Source organism: Haliotis cracherodii, unplaced genomic scaffold (assembly GCF_022045235.1).
Source record: "Haliotis cracherodii isolate W230 unplaced genomic scaffold, xgHalCrac1.p SCAF_12, whole genome shotgun sequence".
NCBI lineage: Eukaryota > Metazoa > Mollusca > Gastropoda > Lepetellida > Haliotidae > Haliotis > Haliotis cracherodii.
The window spans coordinates 14,246,527-14,266,667 of record NW_027266267.1 but is presented as its reverse complement, the minus strand read 5'-3'; the positions used below and the strand labels follow the sequence as shown (position 1 = coordinate 14,266,667).

At 40.0% G+C, this 20,141-nt stretch overlaps 1 protein-coding gene across 1 annotated transcript; it reads left to right on the top strand.

Annotated features, from left to right (window-relative positions):
• Window positions 1-65: 65 nt before the first annotated feature.
• Window positions 66-20,043, top strand: LOC139457057 (cell adhesion molecule CEACAM5-like). Its single transcript, XM_071238500.1, has 16 exons — window positions 66-79; window positions 2,518-2,969; window positions 3,284-3,345; window positions 7,714-7,787; window positions 9,191-9,273; window positions 9,482-9,829; window positions 11,662-11,940; window positions 13,349-13,615; window positions 14,232-14,516; window positions 14,925-15,221; window positions 15,561-15,716; window positions 16,036-16,054; window positions 16,196-16,248; window positions 16,354-16,443; window positions 16,585-16,695; window positions 19,922-20,043. Exons 1-16 carry the CDS (start codon window positions 66-68, stop codon window positions 20,041-20,043), a joined length of 2,712 nt encoding a protein of 903 aa, XP_071094601.1.
• The last annotated feature ends 98 nt before the right edge of the window (window positions 20,044-20,141 follow it).

Sequence of the window (20,141 nt, the reverse complement as noted above, 5' to 3'; positions counted from 1 at the left end):
CATTTCACTGTTTCATTACATCGTTTGATGTTTGCTCGATACAAGGACAGTTACAGAAACCAAACATGGACCATGGCGAGTAAGTTAAAGGAGATGGTTATGCTCATGTCTGTTTGCGTGTCGCCTTTATGTTTGTCACTAAAATTTAACAGTAAATAAACGACAGGCGTGTTGAAGGGAAAAACGAATACAACGTCACAGACTTAAGAAATGAGATATTAATTATGATGCAACTAACTGTGTTCATGCTGTTCATTGATTAAGAATACTGAATACCTAATTTGAATTAGGCTTACATGTGAACAATATTCCATTAACAGATTTATAATACTTGTTGCAAAGCCAGGCGATATATTTTACGCACACGCAGCACGTCAGGTTATAGAAATAAATCATTCCGATTTGTGACTTATTACAAAATATGTTTCATTCTTTTTTACAAACAACGTTATTTGGTTGACTTGTCAGCATTTGTTCAGTTTGTCTATGTGTTAGCCAACACCATATACACGAGTAACCACTTTAGGTAAGCATTGTTATGTTGTTTCACACCTTATATCCAGTGTCATTCTCAAGACAATGTCAGTGGCCAGATACTCAACATTACACATTTCACTTGTTCAATAAACAGAGTAAGAATACACAGACTAAACTGTATTTATGTATTTATGTATATATTTATTTCTGTAAATACGTAACATCAAGACAGAGAATAATCAATTTCGTGCATCTGCTGAAACAGATTCCATTGAGTTAAACAGGTACAACATTGGTGAAACTTATGTGAATAGATTGTTGATAATCAGTGAAAAGGGTTAGCAATGGTTTGGTTATCACAGAGATAGCATATGTTTGAGCTACAATTGAACATTCTCCTGACTATACACATGGCTACATGAAAACAGGGTCAACGTTTCCTTTATGTCGAGCATATAGTCCAGCTGCTCCAGCTTTAGGTTTCTGCATTTCACAATATTTCAGGTACAATGTAGCACGCGCTTTAAACGAAAAGTAGCACATGTTCGCGAACACAGCAAGGAATTTCTGAGTAGTTGATGGACCTTTGTACAATGGGCTTAACATTAAACCAAAGACTGGACTCCAATCCACGTTTGCTCATCATTAGTGTCGCTTGCTACAAGGACTGAAGATTTAAATGAAACAAATCTTAAGCAGAAATCAGAGGTTTCAAATGTAGCTAGTGAGTGCTTAATACTAACCACGTTTAGTTATTTACCATCTGCTGATCCATGCTTTACTTATGATTTAGTACTTCTGAGCGGCGTCAGGCAACAAGCACATGCTTAGCCGTTATATGCACTTTGTGAGTGGCGGGTGATACCGATACGGCAGGAAATGGTCCCAATTTCCTCGACCACCTAGTGTGATTACTGAAGTGCAATGCTCTATTGGTAATGGGCAACGACTGACATACACAAAATATGCAGTATATACTGGAGGGGGGCGGTCGGGTAGCCTGGTGGTTAAAGCGTTCGCTCGTCACGCTGAAGACCAGGGTTCGATTCCCCACATGGGTACAATGTGTGAAGCCCATTTCTGGTGTCCCTCGCCGTGATATTGCTGGGATATTGCTAAAAGCGGCGTAAAACCCTACTCACTCACTCACTATACTTGAGGGCATGAACTGATATGTTCACAGATGAAGCTGACGTTGAAAAAATTATATGTTCACAGATGTAGTTGGACTGCTTTGTTGACAGATGTAGTTGACGTGGAGGAAATGGACTGATATATTTACAGATGTAGTATGTGGGCGACGACTGCTATGTTTATAGATGTAATTGACGGTGGTGGATATGAACTTATAATCTTAGAAACACAGAAACTGCAGTGTTGTCTGTCTGTCTGGAAACAACCTGTTTTGGTCCAGCTGTAGTACAGTACAGTTACCTATAACTGCAGTTTTGTTTGGCTGTGTCTGGATGAGGATAGCTCAACACCCACAGACAGTGAGGATAGCTCAACACCCACATACAGTGAGTATAGCTCAACACCCACAGACAGTGAGGATAGCTCAACACCCACAGACAGTGAGGATAGCTCAACACCCACAGACAGTGAGGATAGCTCAACACCCACAGACAGTGAGGATAGCTCAACACCCACAGATAGTGGGCACTGCACAAATAACAGTACAGTTACCTATAACTGCAGTTTTGTCTGGCTGTGTCTGGCTGAGAATAGCTCAACACCCACAGACAGTGAGGATAGCTCAACACCCACAGACAGTGAGGATCGCTGAACACATACAGAGAGTGAGGATAGCTCAACTCCCACAGATAGTGGGCACTGCACAAATAACAGTACAGTTACCTATAACTGCAGTTTTGTCAGGCTGTGTCTGGCTGAGGATAGCTCAACACCCACAGACAGTGAGTATAGCTCAACACCCACAGACAGTGAGGATCGCTGAACACATACAGAGAGTGAGGATAGCTCAACTCCCACAGATAGTGGGCACTGAACAAATAACAGTACAGTTACCTATAACTGCAGTTTTGTCTGGCTGTGTCTGGCTGAGGATAGCTCAACACCTACAGACAGTGAGGATAGCTCAACACCCACAGACAGTGAGGATAGCTCAACACCCACAGACAGTGAGGATAGCTCAACACCCACAGACAGTGAGGATAGCTCAACACCCACAGACAGTGAGGATAGCTCAACACCCACAGACAGTGAGGATAGCTCAACACCCACAGACAGTGATGATAGCTCAACACCCACAGACAGTGAGGATAGCTTAACACCCACAGACAGTGAGGATAGCTCAACACCCACAGACAGTGATGATAGCTCAACACCCACAGACAGTGAGGATAGCTCAACACCCACAGACAGTGAGGATAGCTCAACACCCACAGACAGTGAGGATCGCTCAACACATACAGAGAGTGAGGATAGCTCAACTCCCACAGATAGTGAGCACTGCACAAATAACACACACGGTGAGCACAACACAACTCCAACCAACAGTGAACATTAGACAACTCACATAGACTGAGAGCACTGCACAACTCCCACAGACAGTGAACACTGCACAACTCGCACGGACAGTGAACAATGCACAAGTCACTTATACTGTGAGCACTGCACATCTTCAATAGACAATGAACAATGAAAAACTCCCGCAGACAGTGAGCACAGCACAACTCCCACAAACAGTGAGCACTGCACAACTAACACAAAAGTGACCACTGCACAACTACCACAACAGTGAACACTACACAACTCCCACAGACAGTGATGATTAATCCCACAGAAATTGTGGACAACACAACTCCCACAGACACTGAGAACAACACAGCTCCCACTGACTCTGAGGTAAACACAACCTAGACAGGCAGTTAACACGTCATAACTTCACACTTGTTAGTATCGTGTTGACCAAACGTAAAGAAGATGTGTGTGTTTAGCCAAAAATCGTTAAATATCCGTCAAACATCTTACAACAAGGGTGTCTTCTTGACACTTCTCAGTCGAAAATACACTTATAATACGATAGCCATAATGGTCTGCTTCAGATCACGTCAGTGGAGTACAGTATCATTCAAGCTTTAAGAAGGAGGAATGTGACAAACCCCATTACACACAGCTAAGATATATGACAATACAAAAGGTGGTTTCGGATTATAAGATCCCATAGGTAACAGTTGCCAGTAACAAGTATGACGGATCCTATCATGTGTGATGTTGTCACATTTAATTCTCCAGATTTACTGTAACATACAGGTAACATTTGTAGGAAAGGATGCTTGTCATAATGGGAAAAGGGAACATTTGCATTTGCTTCAATGTTAGGATTTACATCTGCACTTGGTGCCGAAGGAGAGACAAGTGCCTACGAAAGCATGACAGAGACGCTCCCGGTGACCTAGGAGGCCATCAGTGCGTTGCCCTACCAGAACAGTGGTGATCAACATCGAGGTGATGCTTAGCCGGAAAGGATACAATTACATGAACGATCACAGAAATATCAGCCACGCAGCCAAATTTATGCAACCAAGATTCAGGAACGTTTACATTTGAGCTCTCAGTTTCGCTATTTCTTCGCAGGAGTACCAGTCAGGGATATAATGAAAATGCAAAACATGTACCAGTTATGAGAAAACATGATCCATGCTCCAACAAAGTGTGATGTGATTGTTGTTATTGCAATGTGAGGAATGCGATTCTTTCAAAAGTTTTCACATCGGCATTTCTAGTCATGTGATTCACCTCAATGAACCGAAAACAAACAGTCAATCCTTAGAATTAAATTCGATAAGGGAAACCTGTGTTGTCTACAATGGTTTAACCAAAAGTGAACAACCATCTGCTGAGTCGTTTGATATAACGTTGTGAACATGACACGTGACTCGATGATTCGAGCGTCTCGTGGGTTCTCTTGACAACCTCTACACTGTTAAAACCAAATTTCGTGGATTGCATATACAAAATTAAGGAGAAGGAGATAATGAAATGTATACAAATGTTAATTCGAGGTATTAGATCTAAGATAAGTGTGGACGGACGACAAACAACGCGTACAAGATTCTTTATATCTGTAAAACATAACAACCAAACACATCAAATAGTTTGCACGGGCCTTACTCAGGAGCGTCACACACGTGTGTAAGTTGTAATTCCTGATTTGGACACTTTCAAGGAAGGTCGATTAATCTCTATGGACCATTATTTCTGTCAGTCTTATTGATTCTGCTCATCATACAGTTGTGATTTACTTGGTTCATTCATTGTTTGTGTGCGGCGTCTACAACACGGGGAGCGTCTTCGGGCTAATGGCATACTCGAAACTGTCAGAAGTCACTTGCAATACCAATAGGCTCAACCACGATTTGCAGACTGTTGAACAGGGACCAACATACTACAAATACCTCTTGTCATGCGTTCCCAATTCATTCATTCTTATCACACAAGTATTACCAGAAACTAAAAGTTTAAGCTATTTGTGAGTGTCCCCTAGTTTTTTAAGAGTATATTTCTAACGTGATGATGTGTATGTATGTATCTGAATCCTATTATAAACACAATTTTAGATTCGACATCATACTTGCGGATCTGCTCACAGTGTACAATAAATCAATTTGATTTGCAAAATATACATGCTTGTTTCAGTGTCTGACGGTGAGGCCCATGCTATATTTTGTACTTTGGATGCATAGACATATTTATCCTGCTTAACTGATTAAAGTGTATACTTGTCTCTATGGCTATTATGATTCACTCACTCTATGACGTGTGTTTTGTTCTCTTTCCTAACAACCTTTTTTTTGTTAGTAAACAACTTCCTACATACATACAATAGAGGATAATGTGTATGTTGACAGTCTATACATTGCATCTAGTTTTCCTCGTTGAGTCACGATATGACTGAATACAGTTCATTTAGTACTTTCCCTGATAGTCAAATTCACAGTGACACATCCTATTTAATATGTCATGCTGGTATTAAACACTATATATAAATGCAACATCTGATCCTTGCCTAGTTGCGGTCTACGCCATATGATCATTCACAGAAATTTTACTTTCCATTAGGATAATCGTTTCTGATTGGTTACTGAATGTGAACGTGCAGATAAGGTACATATTTCGTACACCTTACTGGGGAATGCCGAACTTCTTACCAGTGTATGTAGATACAATGATGTAATCGTGTTACCTTGAAACTGAACGCCTGTCACGTGCGTATCCGAGTGTAAAGCACTGCTCTGTGTGTCTTCGGCCAACAGTCAAGATGTCAGTAAAATGGGACACCAGCTATGCTGATTAAGACATTTTAAATAAATTGACGAACTTTGCCAGTGATGTAACTTCGTGGTCAACCGGTACCTCCTCTGGTCGTTGTGAAGCTGTCCGTGAAACGGTTTCCAAGCCAAACGGATTAAGATATTTTAAATTATGAGGCGAACATTATGCCGGTAAGGTACATTCACTGTCAGCCGGTTTATTGTGGGACGTGCCCCTCGAGTCTTTTGGAACACTATTTATGTATCGATATCATATACATTTACACATAACATTTTTCAAGTGACCTGCATTAAGTCAGACGCCAGTAGTGAGATTTCATGAATAAACTAAAGGCATGTGAATGAAGTTTTATTCAGCTATTTGTAATAACAATTTCTTTTGAGGACAGGCGTGTGACACGTCACACGGGCTATTTGTAATAGTGAGTGAGTGAGTTGGGTTTAACGCCGCTTTTAACAGTATTCCAGTTATATCACGGCGTGTCAGCTTAATGTGGGAGGAAAGCCCGAAGTGATGCAGGTCTCAGACGTTTACCACTTCGGTGAAACCCACGAGCACGGGTATGGTGCTGACAAACCTAGAAACATAATCGGGGCGAACCTGGATTCGAACCCACAATCATAGGTTTCTGGCGTGCCGAAGGGACGCAACTCTGCACAGCGAATCGCGGCGCCTTAGACGACTGGGCCACCCGTGCCCCCGGCTATTTGTAATAACATTTGAATGTGTCCTTTCGTTCAGAAACGAAATCCTGACATGATTGTAACAAAATACGTATGTATTTACATTAGTCACTTGCATTTCTCCAGTAACACAACCAGGCACTGACAATTAGATATATGTGAGTGATGTTACTTTCCTATCAACACGTCAACATAACAATAAAGTATATCTATGGATGAGCCGCCGTTAACACCCGCTTTAAAGTATAGATAGATCCATTGTATCCGTCCATGGAAACGTGTATGCCCTTTTTAGCAAGCTTTCGAAGAGAGCCAAAGGGCTCATTATCAAAAGGAGTTTGATCAGGGTTTCAGCATTGAAGGCCGTAGTAAACCTTAAATAAATAGTATGGCAGTCAGGTGAAGGACATTTCAAATTTGAAGCATTAGTGACATAAATCATGTCCGATGCAATTCCCTTATTTGACTTGTGCCATATGTTCTCATGCTTTCTCGTTTGAATAGTTGACTTGCCTTTGCATGTGTTTGTGACGGATACCACCGTATGGAAGGATACGCTCTCAATTTCGTGAACACCTGGTGACAACATTATTTTATAGTGATTCAATAACACATGCTCATGTTGTAGTACAAGGGATTTTAGGAGAGACTTTTTGGAAATGGTTTTGCATTCAATGAACAATGCATTTGAAAACTTCAACTTTAGAGGAAAATCGGTCTCGAATACTGTCAAACTAGATTTCATTGGGGGTAAAGGGACAGTAGTGATAACAGACATATCAATGGATCAGTCATGATACCCATATGTTCGCGAAAGGTCAGCATGTCCTTCTCCACCGGTAGCACCTGTCACTCACACAATTTGCATGTCCTGTTCTCCGGTAGCATTGAATTGTCATAAGCTCTGGTTTCTTGCCCAAAGCCGAAGTAACTCGAGCTCGCGACATCAGCAACGCGTCCGTATTATACTCGCACAACATAGTGTCTCGTGATCACGACGTCGTGGTATGAACTCGAGCACACCAGATAAAACCATACGTATCTCTGCTTGTGTGCCTAATAGGGCTCCATATTTAAAACTGTGAAGGGGGAAAGGTATTGGCTGTAGGGCTCATTGTTAACACGCTTATCTTTATACAACACATATAAATAAGGTAAAGTGACACAACACTATGCAATAGAGACGTATTCAGTCAACTGAATAAACAATAGGTGGTGGCAATTTGATGAGTCCCCTGCATTCCCTGTGTATCAGTGCGTGCTCAATAGGCTTGCACGTATGTCGTGTACACAACTTATACTCGAACTTTCTACCCGGAAACACGCCGGGTCGGTACAAGTTACAAGGAATGTACGACTAGCCAGGGCGTGATCAATATATGCGTGTAAGTGCGTACTGAGCTTTCGTAGATCTGTCACGTACAGTGTCACGGTAACCACAGAGTACCCCTCACCAGGAGGTAATCTAGACGGGACAACTTCAACCTGTCACTCTGTGTGCGTGCTAGGGTTGCATGTCTGTCGTGCCTACATTGGAACTCACTACAGGAATCTCACACAAGGTAGGTCTTTGAAAACATGAGCATCAACTGACCCACCATAAAATCTAAAATTAGTGTGTACTCTGCAATGTCATGTGAAGGCTGCGTGACGAAAACAGTGTCGCTGGCTTATTTCTAATTCCTAGTAAGCATGACAGTGCAGCATATAATACGCCGTCGTGGGCTTGGTTCGAAGAACGTAACTTTTGGTTCGTTGTTCTGAATAATACCCAGATCCATCACGTTGGGGTTGCTAGTCATGTTTTGGGGGACAAGAAGCTAAGTCAACCTTGGTAAGATCATTCACACTGGAGTGAGCAGGACAGTTATCAACCGCAATTCTAAATTTGTTAAAATTATGATTTAAGCATATGTTTATAACGCCCTAGGGCAAATGTAGCTGTATGTACTGTGAACGACGTCTAAAAATACAAAGCCCACCAAGCTGACGTATATAAACGGTGTATGGTGTATGTATTGCACACACCTTGGCAATTTCTGCATGTGGTATGCGGATTAATATAGCATATGTGTTTGACTTATTAATATATTACTTTTTCATTGCTGTAGTGTTTGTTCTCTCTGATCTAACAAATAGTTTAAAAAAACAAACAAAGCTATGTAATAGTTGGAGACATATTCATATATGTTGATGACTCGATATGTCTCACCACAATAACTAAATCATTGCTTTAAACCATTGGCTATAAGCGATACATTAAGGGGAGATCTGAATTTACTATCCAAAGTTTTAACAAGCTTTGTATTTATCTGTATCTTTCATACTGATTCACCTTTTTACTTATAAACTTCACTAATTCATGCTCACATAAGTCAACATTTCAACTATGAATAGAGATGATACACAAACACGTTTATAAGGTTGGCTGTTGTTTGAAATATAACGTAGAAGACACTTACCAGACATCAGACGCCGCTTAAATTCTTGGCACAAAAATGAAATAAAAGAATGTTTTAGTACTCATGTAACACTTTATGTTTATGTCAATCCTTTTTTCATTTCATGATGTATTTGTGAATAATATTCATGATAGAGCTAGATGGTTATGGACACGTAAAATGCAAGGAATGAGATGTTTTGTTTTATCACAGCAACAGTATGGTCCCAATGAAATACAAATACATTAATAATATTATTCAGTTACTCATAGACAATCCGTACTATTTCAGAAATATGTCGACAGAGACTAGTAGAATCACTGAATTTTACACGGCAGTCAGGACAATTTACATTTTGGGAATAGTATTCAATGGTGAGTTAATTTCTTATTAATAGACACAAAGCTAACAGCCATACTAAAGTTACCAGGGACAATGAATACATATGTGCATTGGTTTTAAACATGGTTATCAGGGCGTGTCAACTAGAGACTAGAGACCAAAGTGACGTAGGTACTCTGAGGCATCCTCAGTTTCATATAGTGTATTCCAAGTGTTCATATTCAATTGTATTCCTGACAGGTGTAGCCTCCCAACTGTCCTCCAGCCCAGTGGTAGTGAGGGAGTCTCAGACAGCCAGCTTCAGATGGCAGGTGCCAGCTGTAACAGGTAGTTCCGCTCTCACTTCCCTATGGATCATCAGTCCATCTGGAAGTGCAGTACTGTTGTCCAGCTCAAATAACAATAACCACCAGATAGCACCTGACTACACAGCTCGTGTGACCTACACCGGGAATATAGCTGCTAACCCAAGGATCATGGCCTTTGACCTCCGGAGTGTTGTCAGATCTGATGCTGGGGACTACTTATGTGGGAGGAATGGAGTATTTGGCATCATACCACAGTGTGGGCAGAAGCTGGTTGTTCTTGGTAAGTCCACTTTACAAATTAACTGGTGTCACGTGGTTTCCCAAATTTGGATTTTGATTTGCTTATACTTACTTCGTATGCTTTATTTTAAATTAAGTGACCAGACCCCTAATTACCGTGTTTTGACATCTGTGGGGTTTAGTTGAAAGTGTCAGCTTCACATCAGAGAGTTTGGCTAAGAAAAGTCAAATCCACGTTCAGACAACGCAGGACGAGGTCTCACTTTTCACGAACATATTTACAAAATCTTGTGCAAGCAACTGCACAACGGTCTAACATTGTTCACAGATAAGTGACTCAGTTCAAAGGGAATACATGCATGCTACAAATACTGTATGAAAACAAGTTATATAAATCAGTACAGGAAGTGATGTGTTTATTTACAATAAATAAATAAATAAATAAATAAATAAATAAATAAATAAATAAATAAATAAATAAATAAATAAATAAATAAATAAATAAATAAATAAATAAATAAATAAATAATAATAATATAACAAAGCCAACTGAGATACCAAGTGGCAGTTAAACATGAATTCTTAGCATATTCAGACACAGTATATTGACTCACTGGCAATGTGGTTTTGTCTCCAAGATTACAATCGGGTATGTTTTTTTTCTAAATGCCAACCCCTCTGCCTCTTGTTTCCTTTTTCTCAGAGATAAAACATGATGTTTTCGCTACATATTTGTGGCTAATACATTTACAAACGACTAAAATGTATGATTCCCTTTATCACATTACCAATTACTACTTGTCATTTGTGACTTAGTGAGAGCCTTTAGAATTAATGTTATTTTTGAACTGACTTTAATATGTTTACTTAAACATATTTAAGTCAATTGTTATAGTTAAATATTTCAGCAATAATGTTTTTACAAACTGCTTATTTAATCATTAACACAAACAACTGTAGACAACAATACGAAATCAGCGACATCGTTTAGCCAATAATGGAACACAAGGTCCGCACTTTCTATTTTCAAACAATCAGGAAACAGTTGTTCGTTAGCGGAAGTGTCCTAATGTTTTCTCAGTTTAAGGAAACAAAAAGACAGAACGAAATCACTTGCATCTTATAATTTAAACATATTTGTATATCTTCGCATTCAAAATCTGGTCCTGAAACGTACTATTCTTGGTTTTAGGGAGATAATATTAGGTTCGCATAATTTGGCATATAAGTTGAACAATCTTTAATGTGTTCTTCCTGGACACTTTGTATATTCAAATCAGGTGATGAGACTTGACAGAAGCATGAAATATAACAAAGACAATCAAGTGACAAGTTATGGCCACAAACTTGAATTAAAATGTTTGGGTCGCTTGTTCCCATAAGCAATGCATAATAGTAACGTACCAATAGTAATGTTTGTGATATTTATACTTAGAAACATATTCGAGACTGTGAGATCCGACCCTTTTGTTACCCCAAGAATGAAGGCTTTGCATTCTTGAACACCGACATGTTTTGTGATATTGCATCAATTACAGCAACAATAAAATAATCTGGCATAATTTGTTGGTCTTTCTCATTCAGGCATTCATGCCGGATGTAATTCATCTTATTGTATTTTTGTAACTGTTGATACTCCAATCTTTACATACGTGTATACACTGAATGTATAAGCTATATGAGTGACGTTCAATTGACTCTCGATGTCTATGGACCACAATAAGCAAAGAAAATGGTCATGCATTTTCCGTAATAAGTTTCTGTATTAATCCATGAATCCAGACATAAATGAGTAATATCCCGATTCACAAACCCCCCAAAAGGTTTATTTTTATGAACGTACAGGTAAAGTGATGGCTTTTTTTAATACAGGTCAACCCACCAAACCAACTCTAAATGGACCATCATCCCCTGTGTTTGGAAGACAGTTCACCTTGACCTGCAGCTCCACCTCTACCACTGTCCCAGCTGACCATGGCCAGACCTTGACCTACACCTGGCAGCGTAACAACACTAACATCACAGTTACCTCCCCTGGTTCTCTCTACACCTTCACAGTGAGTTCCCGGGACAGTCACTACAGATGTAAGGCAACAGAAGGCCAGGGTCCGGAGTCAGAGTGGAGCCAGCTGTACAACATGGAGCCACTGTGTATGTATATAATGCCATTCAATATTCCAATATTCAGTACTGTTGTTTCCAAATATGCTTCATAAGGTAGACCCCTTCCTCAGTAGCACTCACAATTTGTAAAACAATCCCATGCAAAGCAGGATCCTGTGCAGTATCACATATAGTGATAGTTACTCAAATTGTACCAAACTGGTATAGTTGTAGCTACTTGTACCAGTGACCTGACCAGTCAATGACATTTGGTTCCATACAATATCGTCCATGTTTCATTGAACTTGATTCCATGTGTAGCACTACGCAAATGCGCCATGTAGATTGAGTGAGTGAATATTGTCTTACGCCGCTTTTTACAATATTCCATCAATATCACAGCGGGGGACACCAGAAATAGGCTTAACACATTGTACCCATGTGGGGAATCGAAGCGTGACGAGCGAACGCTTTAACCACGAGGCTACCCCACCGCCCCGCGCTATGTAGAACAAATGCTCGCAGAGAATGATTTCACATTTGGCTGTGAAGACTTTTATTGTTGCATTTTTTAACAAGCGAAACCTCTAGAACAGGGATCAGATGTTCGGACAACCATTCTATGTTAGAGAATAATTCAAATTCTACCTCCGCCGGTATCTACCCTGCCTTGTACGTCGCGAGTTATACCCAGGCCAACATTGGTCATATATGTCCGAACCTCAGTGAAGAAATACGCCCAGGAGTGTAGCCAACTACTTGACCATGGACAGTGGGCAGTTAGTTATATTCACCCATAGCGTGGGACTACACGAAAACGTGACGCAGTGATATTCTAAATAAATGTCTGCCATCACCTCCTTTCAAAGCAACACTGAATAGTGATAAACATGATAGTTAGTAGAGATAAGAGACGAAACGAGTAATGTTGGCATTTTCTTACAAAGTACAAACGCTACATATTATCATAATAGTCATATCACTTATGTTTATTAATATTCTAATCTGTGATGTCAGTTTAAATTTTGCTTGAATCGAGAACACACTCGGTAGCTGTGGTTAAGCCGCTTTGGGTGAGAGACGACGCGAGCTGGGGTTTCCTATTCAGTTGTCGCCTCTTTGGTGTATAAGCGGAATGCTATATTTCCTTTGGAAGCTATCTACTCGTACGACAGCATCGTGGTCCCAACGAAAACTTTACAGACGCAAGTCGCTGTCCAGCGTCGCCTGCAAACAACTAGTTCCGACGTTTAAAATTCTCAGACTGCCGTCGTAGCAATTTATACCGCTGTTGATTATAAAACTCTCTGTGTATTTAGTTCCGGTCAATATGTACGTTAGAACTTGACAGATGGCCTCGTGACCATACAACCCCCCACTCCAGGTGGAAAGAGTTTCCTTTGTTTCGCACCTGTGTGTACATACATTGGTTTACTCTGTTTCACTGTTCTGACAGATGGCCCCTATGCCGTGAACCTACAACCCTCAGCTCTGTCCTACACCAGGAGGGAAGGTCAAGAGAGTGTACCAAGTATCCTGTGTTCAGCCACCTGTAGACCTGCGTGTACATCATACAAGTGGTTCAAGGATGGGACAGTCCACAGTGATGGAGCTACACTGACTCTCCCGGTGGCTGACAGGTCACAGACAGGATCCTACAAGTGTCAGGCTTCAAATACACACGGGACTGATAACAGCTCAAGTGTCTCAGTGGATGTTACACGTGAGTTGTGTCAAGCAGAGGCCGACGCCTTCTCTGATACGTTTCTTTACCTTATTGGTTAAAGCTGGATGGCAGCACATCATTAGGCATATGTTCATATGATCGTTTTCTGAAAGTGCCTTATGAGGACTGTCATATAACAGCAAACTTGAAGTGTTACACAACCCCAAAGAGAAACTACATTGGGAAATGTAAGTTTTTAATTTGCCTAAATTCAAATGACGAATGTTCTGCATCCAGTTACTGTATGTGATCTTCAGACAATGGTGGGGTGAGGTACAATAACGATGTCACACGTCGATTGAGATGACCCATGCATTGTACATTACAACTACCATATCCCATTTACACTCAAAGGAGGAACCTTGCTGCAAAAGGTCCCATTGTTCTATCATCTGTGTTGACTTTTATGTATCGTTTCTGTTCTATTCAGTGATATAGGTGTCATATAAGGATTTAGGGAAAACTTTGGAATAGAACTGAATGATGAAATATAATACAAATAATAGAAATGCATACTCACAACCATCTTTGTTCCTATTCATATTCACCTAACCGTTTTGAATCTAGTATTCAGTATAAATTTGAAATGCAACATTTGGGTTATTTTTTTCAGATCATGCGAGTATAAGTATGTTGACCGCCAACAGTCGTAATGGTTCAGTAACAGTTAATGAATCTGATGTGGTGATCTTGAGGTGTCAGTTGAATAATGCTGGTAAACCAAGGTCAGTCATCAGGTTATTGAATGGAACTGAGGGGTTGACAAGGGCAGATAACTCACTGACAGCAGAATACAGACTTGAGTCGGCAGACTGTAGACAAAGAGGGAACTACTACTGTACTGCCAATAACAACATCGGGGCACCAGTCAGTCAGACGGTGGAGTTGCGAGTCAAATGTGGGTAATGTGGGTTTGACATCTGTCCACACGCTAGTAGTAGTAGTAGTAGTAGTAGTAGTAGTAGTAGTAGTAGTAGTAGTAGTAGTAGTAGAAGGAGAGGGAGTTGTAATAATAGTTTTTAAGATGTTACAGTAACATGTCTTGCCTTATTAACTGATAGAGTTAATAAATTTGACAGAAAATAGAAGGAATTATGAGCCTACTTAATATAATTTATCAGTCAATCCAATATATAATGTCTATATCTTCTTAATATATGCTCAATGTATGTACTTCATTTGTTCATTTAGAGTATGTTTCCGTAACCAGATGACAGTTACCATGTGTATAGCAATCGGGTGTCTTTCTCCACCAAATCAAGTCAGAGTTTACCTTGCTTTGAATCAGTGACATGTTTTGCATAAGGTTCTCCTCGACTTGCTGCGACAGTCCCAACTCAACTCAAGTACGCCGCTAGACTGGGGGGTAACGTGAACGTTTCTGTGATAGTCCTGGCGTACCCCCTTCCTACATTCACCTGGAGTAGAACCAACTGCACCAGCCAGGACCTCACTGGTTCCTCCAGCCATGTCTCCGACATCTCAGTCACTGCCAGGCTACACCTTACTGACCTCCAACAACAGGACGTCGGAGACTACAGGCTAACAGTGGACAATGGTGTGGGCAGTTCAGTAACATACACACTCACAATAGAGTCTGCAGGTGAGATGTTATGTTATCCCGTTTTCTGTCTGATATAACAAAATAGCATAATGGTACTTATCTGTATGCACCAGTAATGAATGCTCGAAAATATAATTTTCTATTTTTATTTAAGTTGACAGGGATTTCCTGAATTCAAAGTAAACATGTGTAGCTTGTTTTGAGCGAATGGATCGGGACATATGTCAGCATGACATACACAAGAAATTAGCTTCACAAACGATGTACGCATGATGAGAATTTGTTGGAAAGTAGGAAAATGAAAACAAATATATTTTCATCTGAATATAGTGACAAGTGATGGGCAAAGTCTGTATGATATTTTGCTTCTTATTGTAGATCCACCAGACCAGCAAAAACTTGAAACTCCTTGTTCATGTACAGGGGTAATAGTAGGATCCACAGTAGGAGGCATTCTTCTTACCTTGCTCGTTGGGGGAAGTGTTCACATGGTTCTGTACAGAAAGGGATACAAATTCGGACATATTCCAGAAGGTATCTTGTTAAATTTCCGTGGTAAAATGATTGAATATTAATTGCAGGCAAAAGGGAGAATGTCAATATAATGTTCAATGGCATCATGCGAATATGTTTGAAAGAAAGATTGTAAGAATTTTGTTTGTTGAATTGATATGTACATTATTGACAGAAAAGGACGCAGTTATACCAGCAAACGTCTTGTTAAAGGTTGCAGTTGTTTTAAACAGTTTACTTTATCATTTTCTATGTGGATTTCATTTACGATTGACAATATATGTTGCCATGGGTGATGTGTGTTTTACATTTTTTCCACGTGGTTCTTCTTGTTTTCCAGAACCTGCATCACGAAAAAGGTAGTATAAATGCAAACGTTAAACATAACAATGAGTAATTCTGGAATAAGATAAAGAGACATATAAAAGCTAGCTCAACACTGAGGTTTATTGCTCCATTCCATTATGGATTTTCTGTAAACTACCTTGTTGTGTTCCTAGAACCAGGAATCCTGAAACAGTAGAAATGGACAACAGAGGGTATTCATCATTAGGTATGTACTGGATAGTTGGTGTTACCCTTTTGCTGAAATTACCATTATGTATGCGTCCATTTAACACTGAAATCATTACAATGTTTTCACATTGTTTTGTTTCAGATCAGATAAATGGTCCTGCTCAGTATTCAAATTTGGAGGAACCAGAAAAACAACAGTATTCACAGTTGAAGATTTATGAGAATACAAAAGGTAGATAATGATTTTGCCTTTTTGCTCAATACTGTTGAAAGTTAAGTATTCCAGTGAAGGTAATATTGAAGTACACTAGTTAGAAGGAGGGAGTTATGATTTGGATTTATAATTGAAATACGTAATGAATTACATCTTCAGGGGATGCTGCAGCAGATACAAGTACCTATGAAGGCATGGGAGCGACTCCCCCTGTCACCTATGAGTCGGTCAGAGTATCACCATACCAGAACACTGGGGCGCATTCTCAAGGTAACCAACACATGAAACACTCTTGCTGATTGAACTCTTATGCTATTGCCATGGATCAACTGTGGGCATGTACGATCCAACACCATTAAACAGTAACATATGCCTTCTTTTCTATCCCAATGTAATACGTTTAGCATTTCATGTTATTGTGAGTAGATATATAATCTGTCATATTCTATGTTGAATTATATATAGTTCTATACTTTTAAGGTCCTGACCATGGCACTAAGTAACGAAGAAGGAAGACACCATTACATCAGATCCAGTAACAGACCACGGAACACGTGCGGCGTATGAGATTCCATTTCTTTGAGTCAAAACATCGTTAGACCCGTGAAAATCGGGTTAGAAAAGGTCTTCAGCAACCCATGCTTGTGGTAAAATGTGACTACACTTGTAGTAAGAAGCGGATAACGGGATCGGGTGGTCATGCTCGCTGAGTTGGTTGGATCGGTGCTCATGATATCATCACTGGATTGTCTGGCCCAGTCTCGATCTTTTACAGACCGTCGTTCTATAACATGAATATTGCTAAGTGTGGCGTTAAACGGCGATCCAACAACAAAACATGGTTACATGGTTTTATGTTTGCTCGATAAAGGCACAGTTACAGAAACCAAACATAGACCATGGCAGGTAGATGAAAGGAGCTCGGTAACACCATGCTGGTCATTCGCATGTCTATCTATGTATTGCTTTTGTCACTGAATATTTCACATAGCAAATAAATATATTTTCAAAATAATTACAAAAAGGAGGATCTCATTAACATAATACAAAGATTGCAGTTGAATTATTGTTATCTGTTTCATATTTCTGAGAGTTCAACTTGTTTATATTATATGGTGCGAAGTAGCATTTGTTGAACCTAAATGAGGAAACCTGATCAGCCAGTTTTAGTTTCTAGTTTTTACCCTGCAGTCGTATAAAGTCAGGTATTGTCATCACTTAACCAGATGCCAGGACTGCAATATCATGAAAAATAATTCACCTTAATTGGAGAGGTGAGGTGATGTGAATTAATGTTTAACGTCGCAATAGTATTGCCCTTATTTAGCGACGTGCTTTCGAGCTTGTGTGTGCGTGTGTGTGTGTGTGTGCGTGGGTGCGTGGGTGCGTGGGTGCGTGAGTGAGTGTGTATGTGTTTACTTGTTTGTACTTGTCATAAATGCAGACATCCATTGACAACCAACTGAGATACAATGCCGCGTGTAAACATGGATACTCCACACAGAAACAGTATTCTTCCTCTGAGCCACCGACAAGGACTTGTTTTATCTTGAAATGCCGAGCACCAAGCAGGGTTACAACAATTACCATCTTTTAACGTATTTTGGTATGACGCGACAAGGGATCGAACGACAGACCTTCTACTCTCTGGGAAGATCTTCTAATCACTAGATCACAGAGACGGTCGTCTTAAAGGAACAAAAACACATGCATACCACACAAGTGACAATGCATACCACAACTCTCACAATGATGTTCACATCGATATTCATGTAACGTTAAAATGCCCCAGTCAATATGGTTACTGTGCACATTGTCATGGAATGTCGTTGGAAACATTGATTTCTTCTTCAATATTTGGATGTTATAAACTGAAGGTGTAATAACATTTGTATAGATTTGTTCCAAAGAATGAAAAATTCACAGTAGGACCATTCGCTTTGTGAATATAAAACAGGACGAGGGGAGGTCGAAATCAGTGATGAGAGGTATATTGTAACATATAGATCTAGATATGACAGAAGACTCGGATGAGGATGACTCAGAAGAGGACGATGAGCTGAAGGATTCTGAAGGAGACCTAATATAAGTTGGCCCACTGCCGAATAATCGTGGCTGTATTTTTGTGTTTGTGATGACAGACGTGTTTTCCAATTATCTTTGACTGAAACATCTGAAGAGGGGACAACGAATACAAATTCATAGACTTCAGAATTAAAATATTGATTATGATACAAACAAGTGTTGTTTTCATGCTGTTCCTAGATTTAGAATACAGAATAACTAGTTTGAATTAAGTCTACATGTCAACAATACTGCATCTGTAGATTAACAACACTTACCACAAACGCACGCGCGGCACGTCAGGTTATAGACATAAATCATTCCGATTTGTGACTTACTACAAAACAATGTTACATTTCTTTTTTCAAACAACGTTATTTGGCAGACATGGTAAGCATGTGTTCAGTTTGTCCACGTGTTAGCAAACTCCATTGGCTCGAGTAACCACTCAATGTCGGCACTGTTATGTTGCTTCATGACTTATATCCAGTGTCATTCTGAAAACGATTTCAGTGGCCAGATACTCAAGGTTACACATTTCACTGGTTCATTTAAGAGACTAAGAATACATAGATATGCATAACTCAATCAGTTTATCCTTCCTTGTAACAACATTCTGTATTAAAAGTATACCCATCTCTTTAGAGATAAGTCATGGATAATAGCGACGCCTGAGGATAACCATTCTCAATTATCTGCATATAATTCGATTAGGTGTAAAAGGCAAATACCAGTGGAAATAATATGAATGGATCACTGAGGACCAGTGTTAACTCTGGATGTTCGCGAAAAGAGTAAGCATGTCTTGCCCCACCTGTAGCACCCGCCATTCCTGCTTTGCGGTGATGGTCTATAAACAAACCAGATGATCAGTGCCACGATCACGAACTACCCCACCTTATTGATAATATCATAAATGGATACTTATCTTCACCATGTCTACACAAGCACATTAATACAATCCATACATTTACAGTAATACCCAACATCAATATCTGCTACAAGAATGTGTGACACACGACCTAGTGTGGTGGTTTTGTCGTCCGAGTGACCTAAATCAATCATTCATTGAATACCCAAGAATTCCGGAAAATACAAACTAAGAACTATTTCACGTCTACATTAGCCCGTTCATGCAAGCCGGAAGTTAAATACTCCCACAGAAAACGTGGACAACACAACTCCAAAGACACTGAGAACAACACAGCTCCCACGGACTCTGAGGACAACACAACTCCAAAGACACTGAGGACAACACAGCCTAGACAGGTGTTTTCGGATTATAAGATCCCATAGGTAACAGTTGCCAATAACAAGTATTTCGATCCTATCATGTATGATGTTGTCACATTTAGCTGTCCAGGTTTACTGTACCATGCAGGTCACATTTGTGGGAGAGGATTTGCTTCAATTTGAGCATTTACATCTGCAGCTGATGCCGAAAAACAGACAAGTACCTACGAAGGCATGACAGTGGGGCCGCAAGTATCCCACGAGGCCATCAGTGCGTCCCCCTACCAGAACAGTAGTGCTCAATATCGAGGTGATGATTAGCAAGGACGGATACACTTACAAGAACGATAACAAAAAGTCATTCAGCCATGTTTACGCAACCAACATTCAGGCAAGTGTTCATTTGAACTGGTAGTTTC